This window comes from Rattus rattus, chromosome 13 (assembly GCF_011064425.1).
Source record: "Rattus rattus isolate New Zealand chromosome 13, Rrattus_CSIRO_v1, whole genome shotgun sequence".
NCBI lineage: Eukaryota > Metazoa > Chordata > Mammalia > Rodentia > Muridae > Rattus > Rattus rattus.
Genome location: NC_046166.1, coordinates 72,497,635 through 72,523,372, shown reverse-complemented (window position 1 = coordinate 72,523,372; position 25,738 = coordinate 72,497,635). Strand labels below are relative to the sequence as shown.

The following is a 25,738-nucleotide window of genomic DNA, read 5'->3' as shown; positions in this document are numbered from 1 at the left end:
ATGTTTGATGACAGATCACAAAAGGAATTATGTGCAGTGTGCAAAAAAAAAAAAAAAATACCTGAGCTCAGAGCCCTAGGCTAGTGTCCGTGACGTAATGCAGTTGACCTCTGTGGAGCTGGGTAGCGTATGCTGACGCTGAGCTGCAGACGGGAAACTCCGAAGAGGGACCGGACTGGGCTTTTGAGCACGTGGTCTTTTTGGCTTGTCAATCACAGCAGGCCTCTCTGTGATTGGTTGTCCCTGTGGGTATTGTTGCTATGCACACGCCAGAAGGCACTAGAATTATGTGCCAAGGATTCTGTCCCAAATCCTGTCTGTTGGACCACACAATGGAGATCAACACAGGAGGGCAGATTCATGGCTATGTCCACATCCAGAGCAGCTTCCATTCTCGAACAGAGAGGACTCCCATCTCTATCCACCATAGCAGCCACAACATGCATTTGAGACGTGCGCCACCTAAACAAACTCGTTCCTTGCCAGGTAGATGTGTAATCTAGGAAGTCTGGGCAGAAGCGCCTTGCAGAATACTGTGAGAATGATTGAGAAAATCCAAAAGCAGCCCCACAACATGCCGGGCAGGCATTCTCTGCAAGTGGCTGACTCATGAAAAGCATTGGATGCAGAAAGATTGGCTGATGCTAAGAAGATAAAAATGACCGATTCTATAGAGAGTCACCTCAGCTCGATGGAAAGACGCACGACAGGAAGGTCAGGGGCTATGTGTCCTCTGCTCACATCAGACCAGCCCCACAGGGAGCAGCCCTCTGCCTATTATTCAGATGCAAGCCATTAGAGTTCTCTCTGTAGAGTTCTTGAATTCTCTGGTGCCGCACTTAATGGATGGGTTCTTGGTTCTGCCCTGCAGTGTCCACTCTGGTTTCCTCCTCTATCGATTACCATGGCTTTAGCACATATCCCCAAGCGGGTGACATGTACCCTTGAAGAAAAAGGAATCTAGGAAGGATTTTTTTGTTGATTTCACTGTGTGCTCTTGATTGGCTTTAAACTGTAATTCTCCTGCCTCCACCTCCCCTATGCTGAGTGTCAAGACAATGTTATTGTATATACCTTTCTTCTGGGAGACTTAAAGTACATGGCTGGTGAGTACTATCTCACTGTCTTTACAACATGTATAGGAGGTAAGGATGGTAAAGAGGCAGCTTTGGCAAGCAAAGTTCAAAGGTTGCCGTGAAAGCCTAGCAGGTTACCCACTGACAGCCATTGACTCTGTGTTCTTCCGGTGCCCATACGACTGGCACTGCTACCCCCCCAGATGTTCCCTGGGCTGCTTCTCCTTCCTTCCAGCCTACAGCTGCTTACAACTGTATGTTCCCCAGACAGTTTGGGATTTTTTTTTAATTAATTTTTTTCCTCCAGGCCTTCCTGAATTATTTTCCCCCCGCTATTCTGGAACATTGATGCCGAGAATTAAGAGTTGACCATTTCCTCTTTTCCTGGAAAATACTCTAATGGCTCTCTGATAATACATTGGATTGTGTGTCCCGGGCAATGCCCACCCTTCATGAACATGCAGGAGCTATAATGATGTGAGGGTGCGAGCATAACAGTGCTATTCATGCGAGCAGATGAATTAGAAAGTGGGGAATGAATATGAAAAGGAAGTTGAACAAGCAAGTTTCTATGGGGGCCTCAGAACAGATTGCAGTTTGGAGAGTGGCCTGGGAGCCTGGCACAGTGGCCATCCTCATCAGAGCTGCTGGTGCCAGCTTGGGCTGGCTTCTCCTGCCTTTGTTTCTGACCCCTGTGACAACCAGCCAAGTCAGCTTGATCATACCGCAGAATATGATGTCACACCAACAAGGAAGCGTGCTACATGTGCTGGAGAAGAGAAGATGGGTCCTCCTCTGTCTGTGTCCCAGGTTCCTAGAGGAGCACAAGCAGTGGGGTGTCCTGCTAAGAGCTCAGAACCTACCTTAAAACTGCCTGGTTCTGGAACCTCAGCTCCTCAGTGTTAGTGTTGTCTGGAGCCTTGAGCAGAGGAGAATTAGCGTCCACTGTAAATGGGCAACTGCAGGACTTCATACCCAGTGGCAGTGTTGGCTTCTTCATGGTTCCCTGGCATCCCCTGCTGGCTCCTCTACCAGTTACAACCAAAACATGTACCTGTGATCAGTGGTCTTGTGTAGACAGGTCAGTGTGTTCTCTGGGGACACAAGCTGTCCCCACCAGCTTTCAGAGAAGCTTAGTAAAGTAATCATCTATCAAAGATAGAGCACTGGGTCCAGGACTCCGTATTAGAGCACCTACCAAAGACAAGCAGGTCCTAAGTTCACTTCCAGCATCGGTACTCGATGGAGATGCTTCCAAAGCCAGCACTGTGGAGGCTAAGCCTTGGAGCCTGTTCTTTTGAGGCTCTAGAACCACACAGACTCTTCCAAACGGGCTGTCTGCTGCCGTGTGGGTGTTCGTCACCAAATTACCGTGAATTAATTTTTTTAACAAAAGTTGAGCCCTTACTGAGGAAGCTTTATGTGTGTTTTACATTCTCCAAACATGTCCATAATTGACTCGGATACTTGGGCACACAAAAGCCTTCCATCGATTTACGGGAAGGAGTATTCAACTTAACCATTCAGAGGGTTTGTTCACTATGAGTTGCAAAAAAAAAGAGCAAAATGCATCGAAAACCAGTGGTGAGAGGAGAGTGGGTAAAACAAAATTGATTCCCCAAAGCACCAGAGCCTCAGAGCCTGGCAGCAGCCACTCAAAGACAGAAAGATGGACCAAACTTAGTTTCAGTCTCCTGGGGTAGTGAAGACGGGGGCCGATCAGCCAGGCATGTGAGAACCATTGGTTTAGATGGAGGCTGAACCATAGTGGCCCTTATCAGGTTTGGTGGAATGAGGAATCAGGGAGGTACTGGGGGCCTGCAGTTGCTGGCCTTCTAGCCAAGCACAGGTTATCCATAGCTCTTCAGACACTTTCCAGAGATTGAACAATGACTAGGATGTGTTGGTGCACACCAGGGATGTGTTGGGTTTCTGAGGGTCTCCCCAGACTCCCTAGTAATACTGTATGTAGCGATTGTCTTTGTCTTGGGTCCTGGGAGGCATAGGAGATGTTGACGGTAAGAAGGTCCCATGACTTCTGAGTTTGCAAACCTCTGGTCTGGCAGCCACCGAATGTCACTGGCAGTCCAGGTTATAGATACAACTCCGTGTGGCTGCATCTACATCAGCAACTGACTGTAGGTTGACCACTGTTTCCAAAACTACCTCCTTCCGACGATGTAAAGAGAATGAGAAGGGGCCAGGGAATCTTGAAACCAGTAGGAGTGCAAAGAGCCAAGATTACATACTGGGACTCCTCTAGAGAAAGGAAGGAGAAAGGTGGGCTCCTGGCCCACCCTGACATCCTTCTACAACACAACCTTCTAGCTCCTTGAGTGGCATCATCCTAAGGGTTCCTCACCACCTCCGCCCCAGGAACCAATCTGGTCCTTCAGGACAATTCTCACAGCCCTTCTGTGAGTCTCAAGATTCTTTGTCACAACTAGGGACAGGGAAAACTGAAGGTCTTGTGTGTGTTGGGAGGCTGGGATGGGGGTCTCTCTGTAGCCTGGACTATTGAGTCATCTAAACCACATCCCCATGTGCACGCACAGCCTCTGACCTCCCTGATCCTCTGGTCTCCCTGGGCTGTTTGCTGTGCGATCTCAGGATCCCGGGGGCTCTGTTGGCACAGACTTCAAAGGGCCTTGGCTTTCATCTGCCTAGGGGTTTGGGGGTTGCTACTGAGCAAAGGGAGATTGTCCATTAAGGGAAAGACCTTAGCATATGTGCCGAGGTCGTGACAGGCTCACCCAGCCTGGACATTTATGGTATGTGAGGGAGCTGCTGTTTCTGGCAGTAGCTTCCTCTCTGGGTGGAGATTTGGGTGAAAGGAAGCACTGAGTCATGACAAGGTCAAGGTTAGGAAGGAGGCAGGCGGGACCTGCTCAGTGCAAGGAACAGTGACGTCACAGCCTAAAAGGCAGAGCCCAGTGCAGCCGTAGAATCACAGCACAGTCATTAGGAGAATCCTTCAGACACGGCCAACTGCCTCTCCCCCTTCTGCACCCTCACACACCCACTCCCCTAAAAGCATCATGCCTTCTGCTTTGTGACATGGTATCATCTAGTCCAGAAGTCTCTGTGTTGGACTTCCTAGCCAGAAAGTGGCAGGATACAAGCTCAAAGAATACCACCTTGCATAAAAAACCCATATCTGCTTGTAGAAGGAACTGGACATGTGACTGACACCAGTTAAGCAAGAAGTTCCTCCAGGCGATGCAGAGAAGCAAGCACGGCTCAGTCCAAACTCAGGAATTAGGATCAGAGTCACCCTCTCTGGTGCTGGTGTCTGAATACCTCTCCAGCCTCCCCTGCAGTTTGTCCCATATGGTTGAGTGTCCATGTTTCAGACTGACTGAATCCTGCCACTGGGACAGTGCCAGGGACCTGTGTGCTTTTAGCTCCCTGGCTCTCAGGCACTTAGGGATGCTATAGAGAAGACTCTGGGACAGCATTGGTGGCACTTTCCAATGGGAAAGCAAGGGTTCAGGTTTCAAGGGATGGTCACCTAATGGTAGGGCACTTGGCTAGCAGGCACAAGACCCTGGGTCCGAAAATTCTCCAGCTCAAACTGCTCTGTGAGAACCCTTCCTCCCAGCCTGGGGGTGTTTAAACTTTATCAGTTTCCTCTTGCTCCTAGATCTGCAGCTGCCAGGAGTGACATTTCCTGGCTTTTGTGGGACTGTGATATAGACTGTGTTTTGAAAGGACAGAAACATAATAAAAACGGATATGAAAGAAGGGCCAGATGACATCACTAAGAATATTTGAGGAAGTCCACTCTTGGGTGTTTACAGACCCAGCATGTTAGTTGTTTGTGCTTGATAAGGGTACTTTTGATACGTACAGAGAATTACTCATGAATTTTGATCGTGGGTTCATAGCAACACCTAGAAAACAGAGGTCATGGCTTTGATCTTGGGCTCATAGCAACACCTAGAAAACAAAGGCCTTGGCTTGGGTCCCTAAAGACCCTGGCTTGTAAATTGACCTTAGTTAGGGACAAGGTTCAGCAGTGAAGCTTGCCTAAGCCAGATTCTTCTTCTTAAAGAAAGAAGAAAAAAAAAACCAAGGGGGCCTATTTATCAGGGATAAATCAACACACTAAATGATTCTTAAAACCTCAATCCAGAGAAAACAATGGTATGTGGAACTTAGGAAGATATTACCTTCCTCATGTTAATTTCATTAGTTGTTTATAGATGTCATTGGATGAAGACTTAAAACATCCATGAACAGTAAACTCTGTGGTGGATGAAAATCTCACCTGCTCTGAGCTGTGGACAAGGGACTACCCGGCCCCACCCCTTGGTGGGGGTAAGGGGCAAGAGATGGCCTGGCTCCGCCCCTCAGTGGGTAGAAATAAACACGGGATGAACAGGCTTGAAAAGAGAGAGTCCTCCAGCCTCAGCCCGCCCTGACCTCACACTCTCTTGGGTTCATCTCCTTTCAGTCTCATAGCGTCCCCTCAAGACACAATGACAGATTCTGTGTGTCCTGTAAATGAAGAGATTGAAGTACAGGGGTTGTTTCTCACAGGACTATTGGCGGGCAAACCTTCCTCCAAGCGTGGCTTGGTTCACAGCAGACTGTGTTCCTGGCTGTTAGATGGACCAACTGGACACCCCAGGCAGGGCAAAGGCGCCAGGTAGCTGTATGCCCCTGTTTGAGTATACCAGGCTGGAAAAGTCACCGGTGTGCATGAACCAGTTCAGTAGAGTAGACAGAAATAGCTCCTGACATTTTACTACCCTGGTGCAGACCTTCTCAACACAGACCCAGTCCTGAAAATGTGTCCGGGTGAATGCTCTACAAGGAAGACCCTCAGTGGGGTCAGCAGACAAACTTGGTCTAAGCCAACCCTGGGCTGTCTTGGTACACTGGTTGATACTACAATCTAATGATGCACCCGATGAGAATCAAAATAGGCCAAGCCTTCTGCAAGGGGTGCAGGGGCCAAGAGAATAGGATCCAAGGGGAACTGTTGGTGATCAGTGCCTGGAATCCTGATGCTATGAAAGGGAGACAGGACAATCACTGGGCCTCCCTAGAGTATCCAGTATAGCAGAATTCCAGTTTCAGGGAGAGACCCTGTCTCAAAACTTGAAGTAGAGAGAGCAATTGAGAAAAACATCACCCTCTGGCCTCCGCGGGCACATGCACACGCGTGTGCACCTGCATATACACATACTCACAGATGATTAGCGGGCTATCTGGTAGACAATTCACACAGCATCGGGAGCACGCTGCATACACTGGGAGTGTCTGATGGACACTCTCCTCCCTGAGTAGACGCCACGGGCCCTCCAGCATAATACTAAAGAGCATGAGGTCATAACAAAGGAATCCTAAGCCATTACTCATGTGTGAGGTCATACGCATGCCCTTCCAAACACCACCAAGGCTGACGACCTCAGCCGAGCGTACACAGGCGAAAAGGCAGAAATTACATCTCAGAAGCCAGGCAAGCAGGTGTTTCCAACAGCTACGGCGTTGGTGTCAGAACTCCACCAATCCCGGGGCCCCTGTGACATGGACAGGGTTTGCAAGGGGAACTTACGCATATCGAATACACAGCCTGCCCAGGCAGGACCTCTGTCATTCCTTACATGCCAATACAAACCAAGGCACTCCGTGCCTGGACCAGTCTCCAGTGCGCAGAACAGAAATGTTATTGTATCGCTCGAATCGCTGCTCCGTCCCTCCCATTCTGCTCCTCTCAGATCTTTCGCAAAATGTATGGCCAGAGGCTAGTGAACCAAGCTCACAGGTTAAGCACATTTCTCGGGAGGCGGAAGGGGGGGACAGTCCCAGGATGGATCCACTTCTCTTTTATGAGCTATGTTAAATATTCATTTCAGACGTATATGCCAACACCAACATTCGCATTTTTATTCCTGGCCAGAGAACGCCAAGAACTAACATGCCATGAAAATAATTAGAATTTAGTGTAGGCAGACTGTGAGGTGATGCCTGGATTCAGCACTGTCTTGACAGGCTGCGTCTCTCTCGCTGAAGAGCACATGTGCAGGACAACACGAAGAACATTTATCCTGGATATAATATGTGGTACCCCTGAGGTACCGTCCACCTGTAATTACATCCACAGCCTCTGGGCTGCAGGTTCCTGACTCATCCCCACACTGAGAACAGTTGCCTCAGGCCACAACATAACCATTGTCGACAGCCCGCATACGGAGTCTTTAATGGTGCCAGGCTCCTTCTGGATGGAGTGGGAATGCCCCCTCCCCAGGAAAGTGTGCTGTGAATAGCATCCCAGGGTCTGTTTTATTGGAGTGTGCCTCTCTAACTCATCCTTGCTGACAGATAGTTGGTAGATAGCTTGATGTCAACAGACAGTGTGTGTGTGTGTGTGTGTGTGTGTGTGTGTGTGTGTGTGTGTGTGGTGTGTCTTCTGCCTGGCCTGGCCCACAGGAAGGGCGTTCACAGCAGCTGAAGGTGGAGGTGACCCAGGCAGAAGCTCATAGTACAACACAGCAAGATGCATATGGTGCCATGTCTAGATGTCCTCCTATCCCTGGCCTTGGCCAGCACAATCACTCTTAGTCCTTGATGTAGGCTCTTCCCAGGTGCTGGGTCTGTTAGCTTTCTTCAGCTCTCGGTGCCAATCACCACCTTCCTCACGCCCCTGCTTCCACTAGGTCTGCACCTTCCTTAACTAAGCACTATTTTTAACTTGTTGGGAGGTTACCTTGTCTTTTAAGCTCTGTCATTACTTCAATTGGGTTGCTTTTATTAGAGCCCTAGCTTCAAAGTCAGAAGGTACGGCACGCTCTGCCTGACACTTCTTCCTCGTGCATGCCTTGTTACTTTGTTAGAATGGGAATGGCCTTCAGATGCAGTCACATGGTCTGTAGCAGCCGACATCTCTGTGCCTAAAAAGGACGGGCGGAGATGAGAAGGGAAGCTGGTGTCGGTCTGACTTCCTTTCCCCCAGTGTTCTGAGTGAGCCTTGACTGCACAGGGTGGTGGAGGGCAGTGGACATTCCAGGCTGGGGAACAGCATGTACACGTCCCTTAGGGAAGATGCAAAGTCAGGGGTGTTCTTCTTAGGTGCCTTTAAAATCCTTGACATTCCACCGCCGTGGGAAAATATTTTATGAAACATTTGGTTGGAGCCGAAAAGGCAAGGAGGCATTTGAAAGTGGAAGGAGAGCAGAACCGAGGTGGTAAGTGATGGCAGAGGAAAGGGTGCCGTCCCAGAGGCCAGCGACAGTGAAGGGACCTGAGAGGGTAGACATGTAGCAGGCTCTGTCTTGGGAGCAGTACAAGAGGTGACTCCAAGTTAAAGGATTACCTCCAGAAGTACCCACCAGCCGGATGTGGAAATAGGGAAATGGGAAGGGTGACAGTCTAAGGGGACAAAAAGAGGTGGTTTTCAAAAGTTGGTCCATGGAAAGACTCAATAAAAAATCTCTAGAGATCAGTAGAATGGCTCCAAGTAATGGGTGTCTGACCTTGACATCATGGCTGTGCAGCATACAACAGTGGCCCCTGCTGTACATGGAAGATTTCAAAACAGCACCATCTATGTGTCGAGATCAGCACGAGGGGCTTTTAGAACCACTGGCTAGATCTGCTCCCCAAGATGTACTGAGGGACAACAGAAGGCACCCTGTGCCAGCCTCTGGGGGCAAGGGTTAAAGGAAGGCGCACTGTGACTTGCTCCCACCGGGATTAAAGGAAACATTGTTGCTTGAGGAGAGTTTTGAGCTCAGGCACGAGTCAGCTCTTGGAGGCAGGTAAGCTAGACCTTTGCTCAGATTCACACATACACCCAAACGAAATAGTCTCGAGTTGACTTAGCAATTATAAGGAGCAGGTAGCAGGATGGATTTTAGGAAGTCAGTAGGAATGAGAAATCCAAGGATGAGCTGGAGAGATGGCTCAGCAAGTAAGAGCATTGGCTGCTCTTGCAAAGGGACCTTAGTTCCATTCCCAGCACCTACACTGTGCAGTTTACAACCACCACATGTAACTTCAGGAGGGGTCTGACACCACTGGCCTCTGTAGGCACCCATAGTCTCGTGCACATACCCCACACACACAAACACACACACATACACACACAGAGAGACAGAGAGACACACACACACACACACACAGAGAGACACACACAGAGAGAGACAGAGAGAGACAGAGACACTCACAGAGACACACAGAGAGAGAGACAGAGACAGAGAGACAGAAAGAGAGACAGAGACACACACAGAAAGAGAGAGAGACAGAGAGACAGAGAAAGAGAGACAGAGACACACACAGAAAGAGAGAGAGCAAGAGAGAGAGACATAATTAAAAATGATAATATAAATACTTTAAAAATGAATCAGTGCAGGGCATCTTTAATCCTGCACTTGGGAGGCAGAGGTAGGTGAATCTCTGAGTTCAAGGCCAACCTGGTCTACATAATGAGTCCCCTGTCTTAAAACCAAACAAACGAACAGAACAAATCAAAGGACAATAGCCTTCAGACTTTGAATGCCATGTGCGGCCAGAGGGATGGATCAGCTGTCAAGAGTGCGTACTGTTCTTACAGAAGACCCGAGTGTAGTTCCCAGCACCTGTGATGGGCAGTTTTCAACCACCTGTAGCTCCAGTCCCAGGAAATGCCCTGGCCTCCTCCATGGGCGCTTGTACTCACATGCACATACAGATACACATAATCAAAGATAATAAAAATTAAATCAAAACAAAAGGGATGTTAGACGCTCAGGAAGGAAACCCGTAGGATCTTGCACTGCAGGCAGAAGCTGTCACCTGCATTTCCAACGTTTTCCGTGGCTCCAAGCTGGACCCTTGCCCTGTTCCACCCCAGCTGACCACACCTGCTTGGTCACCGACTCCTGACTCCTCCCCATGGCCTCTCCCCAGGTCCACTGCCTGGCTTTGCTGCCTAAGTTTCAACCTCTGGGTGGAATGACTCAGGATGGAGAATCTCCAGATCCCCACCCAACACTTTATGAAGCCACGCAGCAAAGGAGCTTCAACTCATCCGTGTAGTGGCCCCGCTGCTCCCCGAAGCAAGGGGACGGGTGCTTCTGGACAAGAGGCTAGAGGCAGCTTGTCAGGCACTGAAACCTGTAAGGGCTTCTCCCTGCCCACCGCAGGAGGGCAGTGCACCGTCCTACCTGTTAAAGGGGAGACGCACTGGGGCTAGTTTTGCCTCCATAAGGAAAGCTCGTAAACAGGAAGCAGCTGAGGCAAGATGAGCACGCGTGACAGGAAATGCCACGTTCCCTCTCTTCCATCTGCCCAAGGCCCACTTGTCTCCACCTGCAGTCCAGGCCCACACACACCTGAGATCATCCTAGCCCTGGGCCAGGTGTTTTCTGAGGCAGTGTCTGGTTCACACTTCCTTGGCCGAGGCTCAGCTCTCATTCCTATGTCTGCAGCCCCAGGCCTATAAGCTAGGCTATCTGTCTGACGTTAATGACCCTAGACTTGGACAACAAAGAGTCTCTAAGAAGTCCTCTAAGAAGGAGTCGAGTGAACCCTCAACTCCTGTGGCAGCTGAGTGCCTCAGTTTGGAGTTCAGCAGGGTTAGGGCATTCCCTACCCAGTGTCATTGGCCCCTACCCAGAGTCCCTGTCTGCCATTCCTCATGCTCAAGCCCACCAGCCCACCTGCAAGCCATGATTAGCCATCACAGAATCAGTGAAGTAAGTGGGGGAGCATTCTGGAAGGCTCAACATGGATCGGGTTCCTGCTCTCAGCACCCTTTCCCCAGCACGGTGTCTCATGTTGCCTTGTCAGAAGAAGATCGGGTCGGGAAAGCACCATCTTGAAGTTGCCTTGGTGGCTGTGTAGTTAAAGCTGTCCTTAAATTGACTCAGATGAGGCATACAAAGGTGCTGCTGTGGGGACAAGAGGCAGACACGTGTGCTCCACAGGTACGCACCCGGGCCGACACAGGCACACTCTGTGGCCATGATCATTGCCCCGGAAACTCTTTAGCATGCTGTCTTCCTGCCTCTCTTGTACTACAGAGCAGCCTGCCCCCTCCCTTCCCTGTGAGACCTCCCATCCACGAATGCACAAGGCAACAGTAGCCATACCACCCAGGAATTAATTGGTGCTTGGTGGCAAGCCCTCCTTCCCAGTTATCGGTCGCCTAGGTGAGCAGAGAAAGCACTCCTGTCCATCATCTGCCTTTCTGCCTAGCTGGCAACGGTTGCAGAATGCTCTAGAGTGGCTGGGCTCCATTCGGGTGCCCTTGAGATGCTTTTAAACAAAAGCAGTGCGTTGGCTGGGCCTCTAGGCCGCCCGCTGTGTGTGCCGCTGTGATTTGCGTTTCCTTTCCATATACCTTGTCTTGCTAATACCATGTTGGAATTATTTCCTTAATTTCTAAAGCTGCATGTGCGGAAATGGCTTATACTTCCTGTTTTGATAAACTAATAGAACTTTACTGGGAACCTCGTTCCCAAGTTGGCTCTCTCCCCTCAGTCGGCCTGCTGCTGGATTAAAGAGATCTTTAGAACGCCCAGCTTGACTGGACTTGTGACAAAACAAAGGCTTGTATAGATTACGTTGCCCGCAAATAGGAAACATATTACCTTTGGCAGTGAGGCTCACCTCTCGAGTTGCTTGGAATCGGTTATTCAAGACTCCCCTGCAGAGGATGTTGAGGTTGGATGCTGGGGGCGATGCGTGGTGGGATCTCTGTGAGTTCCCTTCCAAGCTGCTCCTTTTGGCGGGAGGTGTGCTGGCTTAAAAACGCTTCCTTGGACAAGATGTTTCTTGGAACATGCGGAGGACAAAATATCCTTTGTTTTAGGACAGATGAGTTTTGTTCTCGGATCTTCATAAAAATTTGAGTAATCGGTTTTGGTTTGTTTTTTTTTTTTTTAATGCTCAAATCAAAAACAATAGCCTGTCATCCCCCCCCCCACTTCACGCATGTATAGTGTGTGAACTTTAAACGATATTGGCATCCGCAGGGTCCTGAGTGTGTGTCTGTTGATTTGTGCCCTTCGTGGACATGGTTGATCTGCACAAGTAGCTAGAGAAATTGTCTTGAGGCCTTCAAAACCACTTGTGAGTTTTAATTCTGGGTATTAGGATCATTTTCGACATCCTGGGTGTAAGTACTAATGTGTCTGAGGAAAGATCGGTGCTGAATGGCTCGTGTGGTACTCGGGACGGACGGAGTACACCCTTTTCACCAGGCAGGGAGGAAACTCTTCCTGTCTGTCTTGTGGGATATGATCCTGGTGAGGGCAACGTGATACTCTTGTCTTGTCACTGCCATGGACTGCTGGCCCCACCGGGAGCCAGTGCCACTCACTGTGGGACCGGATGTGCCCTTAATCTTGCAGCTGCTAGTGCTGATCTCTGTCCTACCCGACACATTCCATTTATAGATGGCCAAACCAGAGAGCCAGCAGCTTGAGGCATGAGAGGCTCCCATGGAGCCTGAGAAAAGCCTGGGTCAGGAAGCTAGAGCCTGGCTTCCCTTACATGATGTTCTGGAACCTGGTCTTCCAGAGGCAAACAGCTCACTGACAACACAGGCCATGCATGCAGGGTGGTAGAGAGGTATCCAGGACGGACATGGTAAAGATTTGGGGAGTCTTAGTTGCCAAAGTAATGGTGTGGAGAGAGAGAAATGCTACCCAGTGCCTGCCCATTGCACCTACAAACTTCCAGACGAGTGCAGTGCAGACAGGATCCTCCACAAAATGCATCTTAGGCCTTCACCTGCTGCTAAGTGGCCCAGGTCATTCCTGTGACTTCCAACCAGGCAGCAGTGATGTCTACCAATTCAGGGTAGCATAGAACTCAGCCCAGAGAGAAGAATCCAAAAAGGAAGTATTTAAGAAAGAGAGGGACTGAAATTCATTTGTTACATTGACTGGAGATCCAGCATCTGAGACCTGGGCTCTAAGACGCTCTTAATTCCCACAGGGAACAGGGCTGGGTCAGAGGAGGCCCTAAGGAGGGATTTCCTAGGAAGGATAGATTCAGGGTTCACCTGGCCTTGGACCCCACTGAACCTGTAGGAGATTCTTCTGCTCCTGTGATGAGGTCAGGACGTGTCCAGGGTGGCACAGCCACATCTGAGCCTGTTCCTTGACTAACCCATCACAGCGAGCGTTCTCTTTTCCCAGTGTCTGCATGCGACTTGTTAGTAGAACGGAGTGAGGAGGCAGACAACAGCAGTTCTTACCTGTGTCCCAGACTGACTCTACATCTGTACTCCACACTTAGGGCATCAGAGCTAGTGAGAGCACAGTTTTCATTCAGGGGTGACCTATTTGGGTGACGATCCCTGTCTCTAATCTATTGTGCCGCCCTCCCCCCGTTTCACCTATGAAGCCACCTCGAGGTCCTTCCTCTTCTACCTTACCCAGCAACTTTGTCACTGCACTGCTTGGCTTTCCAGGGACTATGGGGTTCTGCTGTGGCTGGCTGCCCATACAGTTCTGGGCAACATTTGCAGGACTTTCCCCCACCCCATGACTCCTGTGGTCAGAGCCGACCCCCTGCATGTCTGCTCCAGCCTAGCCACATTTCTGGGGCTCCACAATACAACATATGTCCAAGCTGATGAGGAGCAGACATTAGTGTCCCCTCCCCTCCTCTGATAGCCATATCTGCCTTATTTGCAGAGCCGATAGACTAGATGGGGCTCGGCGTCTTGGATGGCACGTGATTGGATGGCTGGTGTGATTTCTCCAGGAAGGAGTTGATGATTGACAGCCCTAGTCCTTGCTAAGTCTGGGAGTGTGGCCCACAGATAGATGATAGCAAGGCAGTCTACATAGGGACAACATGTCTGCCGGGGAGTACGATTTTACCCACCACCTCTCCTTCCTGGCTTAGTTTCTGGATACCCACTTCCTCGAAACGTGGGACCAGAATTCAAATGATATCGATCTCGGCATTGACTTACTTACTTGACCAATCTTCTCTACTTATTCACTCATGATGAAGGCAGGGATTATGTCTTATACATCTCTGCTTTATGCCGGAGCCTAGCACAGTACATGGTGCACAGTAAGCAGTCGGCAAAGGGTGGTACCACGGCTGGCGTGTGTGAGTGAGGGACTTCATGAGTGTGAGTGAGAGAGAAGTGTGTGAATGGGTCCGTAATTGCATATGAGTGTGTGAACAGGAAATGAGTGTGCATGAGTGTGCACACATGCAAGTCCATGAGTGAGAGCAGAGTGGGTGAACTTGTCAAGAGATACCCTCTCACAGGACAACGAGCCCACAACACAGGCTCCTTACTGGTCCCAGAATCCTGAGGGAGGAATTTCACTGAGGCAGTGAGCAGGCTCCCCAAGACGGTCAAGTGGGAAGAAACCACCATTCTTATTAAGTACTCGACAAGAATTGGGATTGTGGTTTGTCCTTGAATCGTGCAGAGCAGTGGAATCAAGACTCAGACTCGAAGTGTAGACTCCAGGCTCATGTGCACTGACAGAGTTCCTTCCTAAGGCAGGGGACAGATCTCCAGACACAGTGCCTACCCTCGAGTCCCCCCTACCCTCACCCACAGTCTCAGGAAGGCATTCACGTCTTGAGAATGTTCCAGAGCCCCACATCCTGTCGGGAGAATGAAGTAGTTCAGTCCAGAGACATGTCCGGTCTCCGAGTCCGCCTGGAGCACATGCCCTGCCCCAGTGTGTCAACATTTCTGTTTGTCCTAGAGACCAGACACTCCAGTCCACTTCCTGAGGGCTCTTGCAGATGCTGGAATTCGTAAGAGAGCCTCTGCAGGACAGGCGAGATGGCTGGAAAGACCATGGCAGAACTGGTCTGATGTCTGAGGGCCGCCTCCCTCCCAGAGCTGTGTTGGGCCCTCAGTGTGCTCCACCCTGAATTATGACAATTTCTACAATTAAACACAGGGGAAACCCCAACCTTCAGACTAGGAAGCCTGTTGGACCCATTGGAAACCTGTAAGATCATTTTAACCTACAGAGATTTGGCAAGTGGCTCTAAAAATCAAAATTAAAAATACCCTGTGAAATGGAAGACGGAGAATGTGTGAACATAGGTCTTTCCCTTCTAAACTGAGGATGTCCTGCCATGCTCCCAACATCTCGTGAGTGAATTATAGGCAAATAAGAGACAACTGCCAAGATAACTGTCTAGTCGGGTCATGGTCACATGGCGGGTATGACCCATCCAGGCTCGTGCCTCGGTGCCCAGGGTCTTTTACAAAACTCGAATTTCGACTAGCACCTTATTTCTAGAAATATTATCTTCAAAACCTGGACTCGACAAGCCACAGTGTAAATGTGTGCTGAACACACACACACACACACACACACACACACACACACACACACACACACAAAACCTGTAAAAACACAGATTCCTATTTCAAAGGCATTAAAGTATTTTTATATATGTTTACTCTTACCCCCATGGACCTCCTGTTGTTTTATTAGCCCAAGAAAGAGCTCTGGGGGAATTACTACTTAAAAGATTTGAGAATGCTGGGCTTTTTGACCGTAGATTAGGTAGAGAATCATTATCAGGCCCCCAACTACAGGACTGTGGAGTGGGATCGCTGGAGGAAATGCTCAGCCAATGAGAAAACTTCTATGTCTGTACACAAAGAGCCCAGAGGCTTGCAGATCCCCAAGGTGAACTGTGGCCGGATGGTGCTGAGTCGGTGTCTGTGGTGGCCTGCATACCCAGTGGCTTGTGGATGAATCCTGGACTCCGCAGGACATATAAAACACGTGAAGGCCATAGCATCACGATTGGCATCTCCACAGGGCGCCCTCCTGTGACCTCCCACTTTGTGAGACTTAACCCAGAAAGAAAACTCTGCAGGAGGACTGGTGAGATGGCTCATCAAGGAAAGGGCTTGCAACCAAACTTGATGACCTGAGTTCGATCCCTGGAACCCACTTGATTCCAAACAGAGAGCCAGATCCCACCTACCTCCCTGTGTGCCCAAAAGTATATAAGTATAAAAGATAGTTTTGATTCTGTGGTTAAAACCTTTTTGATGTTGGAGGGGTACGGTCATCTGCTGGGCCCCACTTGCAGAAAGCTTGGCTGAGTGACTGTCAGAAGCAAGCAGTGTCTACATAGGTGTGACTGCCAACAACCTGGGCTCCCTGGGTTGGATGGCATCAGACTGTGGTCAAGATGGGAAGGACTGAGTCTCTCATGTGCACTCCCTCCTGCTCCAGCATGGGGAAGGACTGTCCTAATACCTGTGGGGGATTGTGGGGACTACAGCTGATGCTTGACTTAGATAAGAAGAGAAGAAAGAGAGTCAGGGTACTTAATTTTCTGTATCCTATGGGCATAGTCTGAGAGGAAAAAGTCCACCCCCTTAGCCCCATCCTGCCCCACCCCAGCCCCAGCCCTGGTCAGGTGATCCAGGCTCTATTCTTCGTCCATTAGAAATGTTGGGATAAAGATAAGGAAGTGAGAAAATATCCCCCAGTGCCCTGGAGACCCAAGAAGCCACCTCAGCTAAACAACCCAGCACTTATAAAACGCTCATTCCTCAGTTTTCCCTCCACAAAGAGAATGGGTGGGTGTTAGGAGGAGAAAGAAGGGGGTGGACTTTCCGGAGTGTCTACCTGAGTTGCAGTGCTGTTGGGGGTGTCATGCTGACAGGTGTATTCCCCAGGCCCTACCTCCTCACAAGCATCTCCTTCTTTTGCTCTTCCATGGTAGGAACTGGAGTAGTCATACCCCTCCCGCCGTGGCTCATTTGCCTTCAGATCTCCAGGCCACTGAGAGTCTACCTCCTGGACTCTGTGACTGTGTTTCCCCGGGCAGCCTTGGGTCTGAGGAATGTTTCCTCTGGCCCTCGAGTCTAGGCTCCTGGCTCAGCATCTGGAGTCAGTGCTCTCCCCAAGGCTGTCCCAGGCAGCGTGTGTTGTGGCAGCACCAAGCCCTTGTGCTCGGGGGGAGCTTTTGTCTCATTCAGGGCCATAAGCGTGCTATAGTGGTGTGGGGTGTGGACAGATGTGAGGCTGCACATGCATGGGACAGCACAGGGGTGGGGACCCTACTTACGTCTGTGCTAAGAGGGGCTCGTGGACCATTTTGAATGAAGCTCTGATGTTAGAGAAAGGACCCACAGGCAGGATATGATGACACGCTTAAGTAAACTCTGTCTTGTTTCTGGTTTCTACAGGGGGTGAAGAAGTCAGATGTGCCCTGCGGAGGGAGAGACTGCAGTGGGGGCTGCCAGTGCTTCCCGGAGAAAGGAGCACGGGTAAGTCATGCAAAATAATGTTTCTTGGCGCTGTTTGAAAGTGCCTTAGGTTGGCCGGTTGATCACACTTTACTATGACACAGTACAGCTGATTCCTTTCCACCGTGCAGTAAGTCACAAAATGGGCTCCAATCGAACCACTGTCCTATTTCTCATGGTGATGACTATACACAAACACAGATGTCTCCAGGTAGCCACTCTGGAACTTGGCTCTAGAGACGCCTGGGTACCAAAGCCTGAGAATGCCCAAGTTCCTTATATAGCCCAGCCGCTAGGCTGTGCCCGGTCTCCTGTGAGTTCGTTCTGCAGGTTACTTGCAACAATGTGTCTAAATGTGAGGCATTTGCATGATATATTGTAATCTTTAGGGAAGCATGGTAAGAAGACACTGTGCTATGCAGGGAAGACAGAGGTTGGTTTTTAAGATTAATTGTGTGTATGTGTGTTAATACAGAGATGTTTTAGATTCATGGTTTACATAGGCAAATATTTTATAAAGAAACTTATGTTATATAAAGCAGAACATGGTTGCCCCAGTGATGCAACATGAGTGTGTGCAAACTTGAGAGCTTTGGGAATTGCCCCATGAACAAGATTCCCAAGGTTGAAATCACTTATACCCTGAGTGTGCTTGATGAGGGTCACTTCCTAGACAAGTAAAGAGAAGGTCGCCTGAGAGATCACCATGGCACCTGAGTGGTCACCATGTCTCCCAGAAGGCAGCAGGTTTAACAAGTTCCTTCAGTCTTCGGGTGATTGCTTTTGCTCTTTTGCCCTTAAAACTGGTGGTTCAGTTTCAGGGTTATTTTTTTTTATAAATTTTCATTTTTTTACTTTATGTGTTTGAATGTTTACATGCATATTTGTATGCATATTACCTGTGTGCTGTGCTCACAGAGGCCAGAAGAGGTCATCACATCCCCCAGAACTGGGGTTACAGGTGGTTGTGAGATACCACACATGTACTGGGACTAAACTATGTCCTTTGTAAAAAACAACACATACTCTATACTGCTGAGCCATTTTGCCAGAAAAGATAGACTTTCTGGTACACACAATACACTAATGCTTCTTTGTTTAAAAAAAAAAAAAAAGGTATATGCATATCCTATTCTTCATTGAGCAACGTGGGTTTTTTGACAATATCATACTCGATCACAGTGTGCTGTGTCCCACACCCACCCCTCCCCTCCCCTCCCTCACCCCCACCCCCACACTTTCCCACCCCTTCTTCTCAATCAGTTCCCCTCCCACCCTTTTATTCCTCTTTCTCCCTCTCCCTTCCTCTTCCCGTCTGCCTTTCGCAGCTACTATATAGGCTTATTATTGTGTGAACCATACATTTTTTAATTAGTAGCCTAAGTGTTGGATATTTTATTATATTATAGGCTGAAAACAAAAGTTTACTTTTGTTCTGTCTTCAGACATGTTGACCATGTGCTAAATTTTTAAATAACTTTAGACCCTTTAATGATTAATGAAACCCAGACTATCAACTATTTCTTTAAGTCTTATAAGATGCAATTAAACTATGTTTCATTTTATAACGGAGGTAGTCTTTTCACTGGGGTGGATGGAGCTCAGTATTGGATCCTATGCTTAGCATCCCCAAGGTTAGGGCCTAGGCTTGGTCCCCAGGACAGTTTGCATGTGCGGAGTTGTGGAGAGTAGTGTTCCACACAGAGCCACCCTTGTCTACTACATCTCTCTTCCGGGACCTCACCCTGCCGGCCTCACCTTTGCCTCACCAGGACAGCTGGACAGCAACTGGGTGTGCGTGACGCTGGTCTCTCAGCTGTCAGTCACAATGGCTCTTGAGTCTCCGGTGAGCTTCACCCAGGTCTGTCTGTCCCCATCAGCATTTAGAGCAGCTGTTCCCATTCCTCTTCTGCAGCATGACCCTTGTCCCCTCCTCAAGGTCCTGCAGGAGATCTTGATGACAAGGGCCCTCTTTCCTTTGCTGACTTGGCTGACTGAAAACTGTGTTCATCACAGAGATCACAGGTGTGCATGAGGAACCCCAGTTCTGAAAGCAGGGATGTTTAGCTCAAGTCAAGGGTTTCTCTGCTTAGACTGAGTCCTTTTGGGACTGTGAGCCGAAGATCATTTACCAACATTTTAATAGGACAGACCTATATACCATAAATTATATTTTATTTATTTATTTAATTGCACTGCTTATTTTTTTATTTATTTTGTTTATTTTGCAATAGGGTTTCACTGTGTAGTCCTGGCTGACCTGAAACTCTCTATGTAGATCAGGACGGTCTTGAACTCATAGAGATCCTCCTGCCTCTACCTGCTGGGTACTAGGGTTAAAGGTGTGCACAGCACCACTCCCAGCCTCATTTCTTGATACGTAAAATCCTCCTGGTCCCTCCCTAAGGGACCTTGCCAAGGGTGGGATGATTTGTGAGCGATGAAGGTGTCCAACCTCAGGCACTGGCTCCCGGGGCTCTGACTGACTCAGCCTCCTTATGTGGACACGGAGCCGATCATTTAGTGCTGTGTAGATGTCTCTAGAACCAGGCAAGGGAAATGGTTAGACCCCAGGAGGACCCTGCATTCTGCCCACTGGGGTAAGCCAGAATGAGCCCAAGGAGCAGCTCCTGCTTGGTGTTCGACGTGGGCTGTGATTGCCCAGAGCAGAGCCCACAGATGAGAGGTTTGCGGGATGTCTCTGTGAGGATGTTTTTCTCCCTAAAGGCCACACATACGTCTGAGTGGAGACTCGCCTGCAGGGCAGTGTGCTCTGCCACACCGTCTTTTCTTAGAGGTTCCAGGAAGGAGTTATCAAGGGTTTCTGCATGTCTGCAATTTAGGGAGTCCCCAGCACAGCCACTGAGGTCGTCGTCTTCGTGTCACTCCCAATATGCTCACGGTCAAGGGGCCAGTCACACGGCAGGGTGCACTCCCATGATTCCATCTCACCCTTGCGTCCTTGCACCCGTGAGAGGGCAGAAAGACACCTCGAGGATGCAGGCTCAGTCATCACTCACTATGTTACTCTAAGTGAATCACACTGGATGCTGCAGGGTAAGACAGAGCCGATAGGGAGACTCGTGATGACACTGTGTGTGTTTTCCTGACCATGTCGCTAGACATTTTACCAAAGACAGTTCCTTCCCCGGACAACTATGTATCTGTTTCCAGTTACATGCACGCAGAAAGGACTTGTAACATATATTCACCCACACACGTTTCTGCAGAAAGCAGGGCTACTTCTGAACTGCTCTTACTTCTATAATATTTTTCTTAAATAATGTTATTATAAAAATAGCAGTGGGGCGGAGTCTGACTCCAGGAAGCCTGTGAGTGGTGAGTGCTTTCTCACAGGTTCCCCTGGGGTCGCTTACCATATATTTTCCCCACGGTGCTGCTGTAGCTGCCACACAGCCTCCCTGCAGGCTGTGCTCAGCTAACTCAGGCCTTATATGGACACGGTACCCTCGTTACTGTGTTCTCACCATGGTGACAGCCAACAGCAGAAACTCTGTCACTGGATAACTTTTGGACTCCAAGGAGAAATCACAAATGCACTGTGGTCCGGTTCCAAGAGAACGCTCAAGTTACAGAGTCTGCGTAAAATACACAGAGCACAATTCTCCACCCCATGTGCTGAGCTGCGGGGGTTGGGGGGACTGGGGTGGTCATGGCTTCCTGCAGGCAGAACCACTAGTCTCTAGAAAATTCCTGTGAGGCTTAGGACTGGAGTAGGAAGAGGTGGGGACTGTGGCAGGGGCCTCCACATGCGACTTCCCCCCCTCAGGCCAGGAGCAGCAAAACAGGAGTCTAACCTTCCTCTTCTGGTGAATTACGACACACGCAATTCTAACAGATGGTTGAAGACCTCCTAACCTGCCCTGTCTTCTTATACACTGTGAAGCCAGCAGACAGCTCAGTGGGAAACTGAGTGGAAAATTCATGGAGTGAATTCCATGGGCATCATAATCTAACAATAAACAGAAAACAGAGAGGGACAGGTGAAGACAGCTTTTTGTGAGTGAGTTCCATGACTCTCCAAGGTTGGTGCAGAGCATGGTTTCCAACTTTCCTAATGCTGTGACCCCTTAATACATTTCCTCAGGTAGTGGTGAGCCCCTGCCTTAGTCAGGGTTCCTATTCCTGCACAAACATCGTGACCAAGAAGCAAGCTGGAGAGGAAAGGGTTTGTTCAGCTTACACTTCCACATTGCTGTTCATCACCCAAGGAAGTCAGGACTGGAACTCAAGCAGGGCAGGAAGCAGGAGCTGAGGCAGAGGCCATAGAGGGATGTTACTTACTGGCTTGCTTCCCCTGGCTTGCTCAGCTTGCTCTCTTATGGAATCCAGGACTATCAGCCTAGGGAGGGCCCTACCCCCAGTGGGCTGGGTCCTCCCTCACTGATCACTAGTTGAGAAAATGCATTACAGCTGGGTCTCATGGAGGCATTTCCTCAAGGGAGGCTCCTTTCTCAGATAACTCCAGCTTGTGTCAAGTTGACAAACGAAACCAGCCAGTACATACCCCGCCCAACCATAAAATTATTTTCATTGCTACTTTATAACTGTTTGCTACTGTCATGAACCATAATGTGTTTGGAGATGGAGGTTTGCCAAGGGGATCACGACCCATGAGTTAAGAACCAGTGAGGTTGACTTTAGTTCATTTTTTCAGTTAGTTACCCATAATCCTCTATCATGTAATGTTTAACCGTGAGTTCTGGTTCACTCCATTGCCTCCATTAAAATCCCTTTAATTCTTAAAATGTGATCACTGTGTGTGCGTGACATGGGTGCCTCTGGGAAATGAGGAGGGCCTAGCTGCCGCATTTCCCATTCTAAGACTCTTGATAAATTCAAGTGAAGGAGATGGGCCAGCCCAGGGTGCAGGCACAGAGGTCAGCTGTGGCTTTAAGGTCAGCTCTGGTGAGGAGAGGCTGGAGGGAGAGAGAAAGAGAATGAACTCTCAGTCAGTGTGTAAGGATATCCTAGATAGTGTATCCCGGGGCAGAACGGGACAATAGAGAGCCAGGGTTCCCTGGACATTCGACCAGGACGTGTGACCTGTTCAGCTCAGATCTTTGCAATGAGATCTGATCTCGAAAGTAAATAGGCCGAGGTCCAGCTGTGTAGACCACTGACTGATGAGCTCTCAATCAGCCTGTAAAAGGAGTTTCTAGGAGGTTGGGGGGGGGTCACCTAGCTCTCTGCCTCTCTCCGAGGCCTCTAAGAAGCATTGATCTTCTTGCTTTTCGAACGTGAGGCTCCTCGCCTGTCTGGTAGCTCTCATGCTGGGGACTCTGACGACCCAACTGCCTCCTGCACACAGGGACTCTTCATTCGAGGAAGAGGGATTGTGAGCAAATGTAGAGATGAGTTAGTCTTTCTGCAAGGGAAGGTCGCTGTGTCGAACAATCCCCTCCACTTTATCTAATGTGACAATTTTAATTAGCGATGGGAATATTATTCAGGATTCGATACCCAATACAGGCCAGTGTGTCGGTCCATCTAAAAGGGAAAAATACAGCCAGGCATGATGGCATACACCTGTGACCCCAGAGGCAGGAAGAGCAGGGCCTCAGAGAGCCACCTGGGCTACAGAAAGAAAAAGCATTGCTAAAAGACAAGTTTTGACATTGGTTCACTGAACAGAGGCACAGAGCATCACTGTAGGAAGGACGCCATGGATGGCGTGCTGAGAACCGAGGCATGGCTGAGGAGCCACCCATGCCCAGTATGCTTGAACTCCAAAATCCAATCATCAGCACCCTCCCCACACATACACACATGACAAGGAAGACTCGTGCCCACCATCTCCGAAGCCATCATCCCCTTCACCTGAACTTGCCTAAGCCTTACTCTAGGTTTGTTCATACCAGCAAATTAATTAATTAATGCCTTATCAAATAATGGGGCATGGGGAAGTCTTTGGTGCACGTTCACTGGCCTTAACAGGAGGCATTCACATCCTGGCTGTTTACTAAGTAAGCTAAGCCAGTGCACGATAAAACCTGACCAGTGGTGACACCAGACAGAGACTCGGCCATGCGCAGTGACACTCTGATATGGTGGGGGTTGTCTCCAGGAATCGCAGCCTTTAGGTGTGTCGTTTACCCTCGTCCCTTCCGATGAGCTCCGTACACTCATATGCCCTGACGATTCGCTGGCAGCCTTTGACAGACTCTTTCATAGTTAAATGTCTTGCTCCTAAAGTTGCTAAGGAAGGCAGCTGCTTCAGAGCCACCTCTCAGAATCCTTCCTGAATCCCACCTCCCTGGGGATCAGAGAGAGAGCCACTGTCTCCCAAGCCACAGACGCCCTCTGGACCTTCGAACAAGCCAGCCCTGGAGAAGGAATCTTCTAGCTCAGAGGAGGCAATGAAGTACAGAGAAAAATTAACCCTTTTATCGCCTGGCTCCTGGTGGCAGGTGTTTTCTGAAAAACAGGGTAAAAGCTGTAGTTGTTTGTCTGGAAGCTTGCCATAGAAATGTAGTTGATGCAGGTAGAGAGGGCCCATCTGAGAGTTCCGATCACTCCTCCACAGGGAGTCACATCCATACGGTCCACCAACTAAGAATGGCAACCCGGAGCCCGCTGGTCCCCACGGGTTCCCAAAGGCCACTGATTACCGAAGTTAAAGGAAGCTTCTTGTAAACCAGACAAGGGCTCTGGCCTCAGTCAGCTTCCCTTTCCCACCTCTTGATGGAATGTTTTGACAAGTTGGGCATTAAAGCATTTTCCCCATGGGCATTCAAGCATTTTCCCCTCTCTGTGAGAGAAGGCACACTGCTCTCCAGGTCTTTGTTTCTTTTCTACACTTCCAGTTCATGCTTAACAATTATGGGATCTCTAAAAAGGCCAAAGTTGTGAGAAAATGTTGTGCGGTGTTACAAGAACCTTGTGTGGCTTTATCTCCCTCGTGGGGGCAGCTGGGACCATTAGGTCTCCATATGGAAGGGGTGACGCAGTTTGTCTGACAGTCCAGCCGGTCACAAAGGCCCTTCAGAGTTAGTCTGCGCAAGGCTCTAAACGAGCATCCTGTGGGCTGGCTCTGTCCAGTGCCCGCAGAAGTGAAGAGAATATAACAGTCTGCACACTTACCCAGCTGCTCTCCTCAGTTTAGTTTAGACATATTAAAACAATAACCAGAGGAAGCTATGGTAGAGTGACCCATCACGCAACACTCTTTCTCCCATGCATGTGTGCAGTGGGTTCTGGGGTTTATAGGACCCCATCTCTGCCACAGCAAGAACTGCTCTCTTCAACATTCAAAGGGAAGAGGCCACAGCCATCTTGTGTTTCTGTCATTGGCACCAGGGCAAATACTAAACTAGTTTATTGTTGACAGCCTTGGGGATCTCAGAATTGTCCTAAGCTGGCCATCCTGTGGCCCTGAGCAGCTCAGCCCCCTGTCTTCCCCAAGCTCTTTGTTGGGGTGAGGACAAGTAACCATTCAAGTAGTCAGATGTCTGACTCATGTGGGAAGCATAACGCAGACTTCCAAATGCCATATGTCCCCACTGATTAGAAAGATCAAAATATCCCTGAGTCCAGCCACCAACACTGACGTTCTAGAAGAAGATCTGCAGGAATAGCCCCTGGAAATGCTGCCCCAGACAAACACTAATTGGCCAGTTTCCCCTCGACACACAGACGGCAGAAAGGACACGCTCACTAGAGGTCAAACATTTACATTCCCCAAGTCCTTTCTGAAAGGTGTGGGACCACAATAGAAAAAGGAAAACAGAAAAGAAGAAAGGAAGTAGAAGCAGCAGTTAGCGCAGAGTGGGCGAGGTATGCAGCTCCCTGGCTCCCCTGACCCTCTCAGCACTGGGTTTTACTGCACTGTTGTCTTTGGGAGGCACAGAACTGATCTTCAACCCTAAGGCCTGTTTTAAATAAAGAAAACAGATGGTTTGAGGTTGGGTTCTCCGTAATAAAAACTGAAGAACACTGGTGGGTCCAGGCTATGCGTGGGAATAACTGCATTTTAAAAAGACGCAAGTTATGCGTGTGACATTCTTAGGGCTCCTGATAACAGCTCTCTGAGAACTTTTTACATCCGTATACCACATCCTAGTCAACGCCAGCCAGCCAAACTGGCCTCTCCTGGATTTGGTGAAAGTGGCTGTGTGTTGGCCTCAGCACCAGCGATATCCATTGAGTTGACACAAAATCCACAGGGCACGCTCTGGAAAAGGCCGTTCTCTTTTGTATATGCTGGTTTAGGCTTCTCAGCCCAGCCCAGCCCACAGAACCAGCAGATCTTGTTTATCAGTGAGAATACAGCAGTCCCACAAGCTGCGTGAACCCCTGGGGGTCAACTGTGTGCACCAAGCTGTAGGTGCCATTGCCAACTTACAAGAAAGGAAGACGGTACTGGAGCATACGTGCCATTAATCCCAGCCCTCAGGAGACAGAAGCAGGCAGATCTCTGTGAGTTTAGGGCTGTTTT

General features: G+C 49.3%; 1 protein-coding gene across 1 annotated transcript in view; it reads left to right on the top strand.

Annotated features, from left to right (window-relative positions):
• Col4a2 (collagen type IV alpha 2 chain) overlaps positions 1–25,738 on the top strand; it is a 135,298-nt gene that overhangs the window by 21,838 nt on the left and 87,722 nt on the right. Inside the window, exon 4 of the mRNA XM_032918421.1 lies at positions 17,221–17,301. Within this exon, the coding sequence (XP_032774312.1) occupies positions 17,221–17,301 (81 nt within the window). The remainder of the gene's footprint in view (positions 1–17,220; positions 17,302–25,738) is intronic.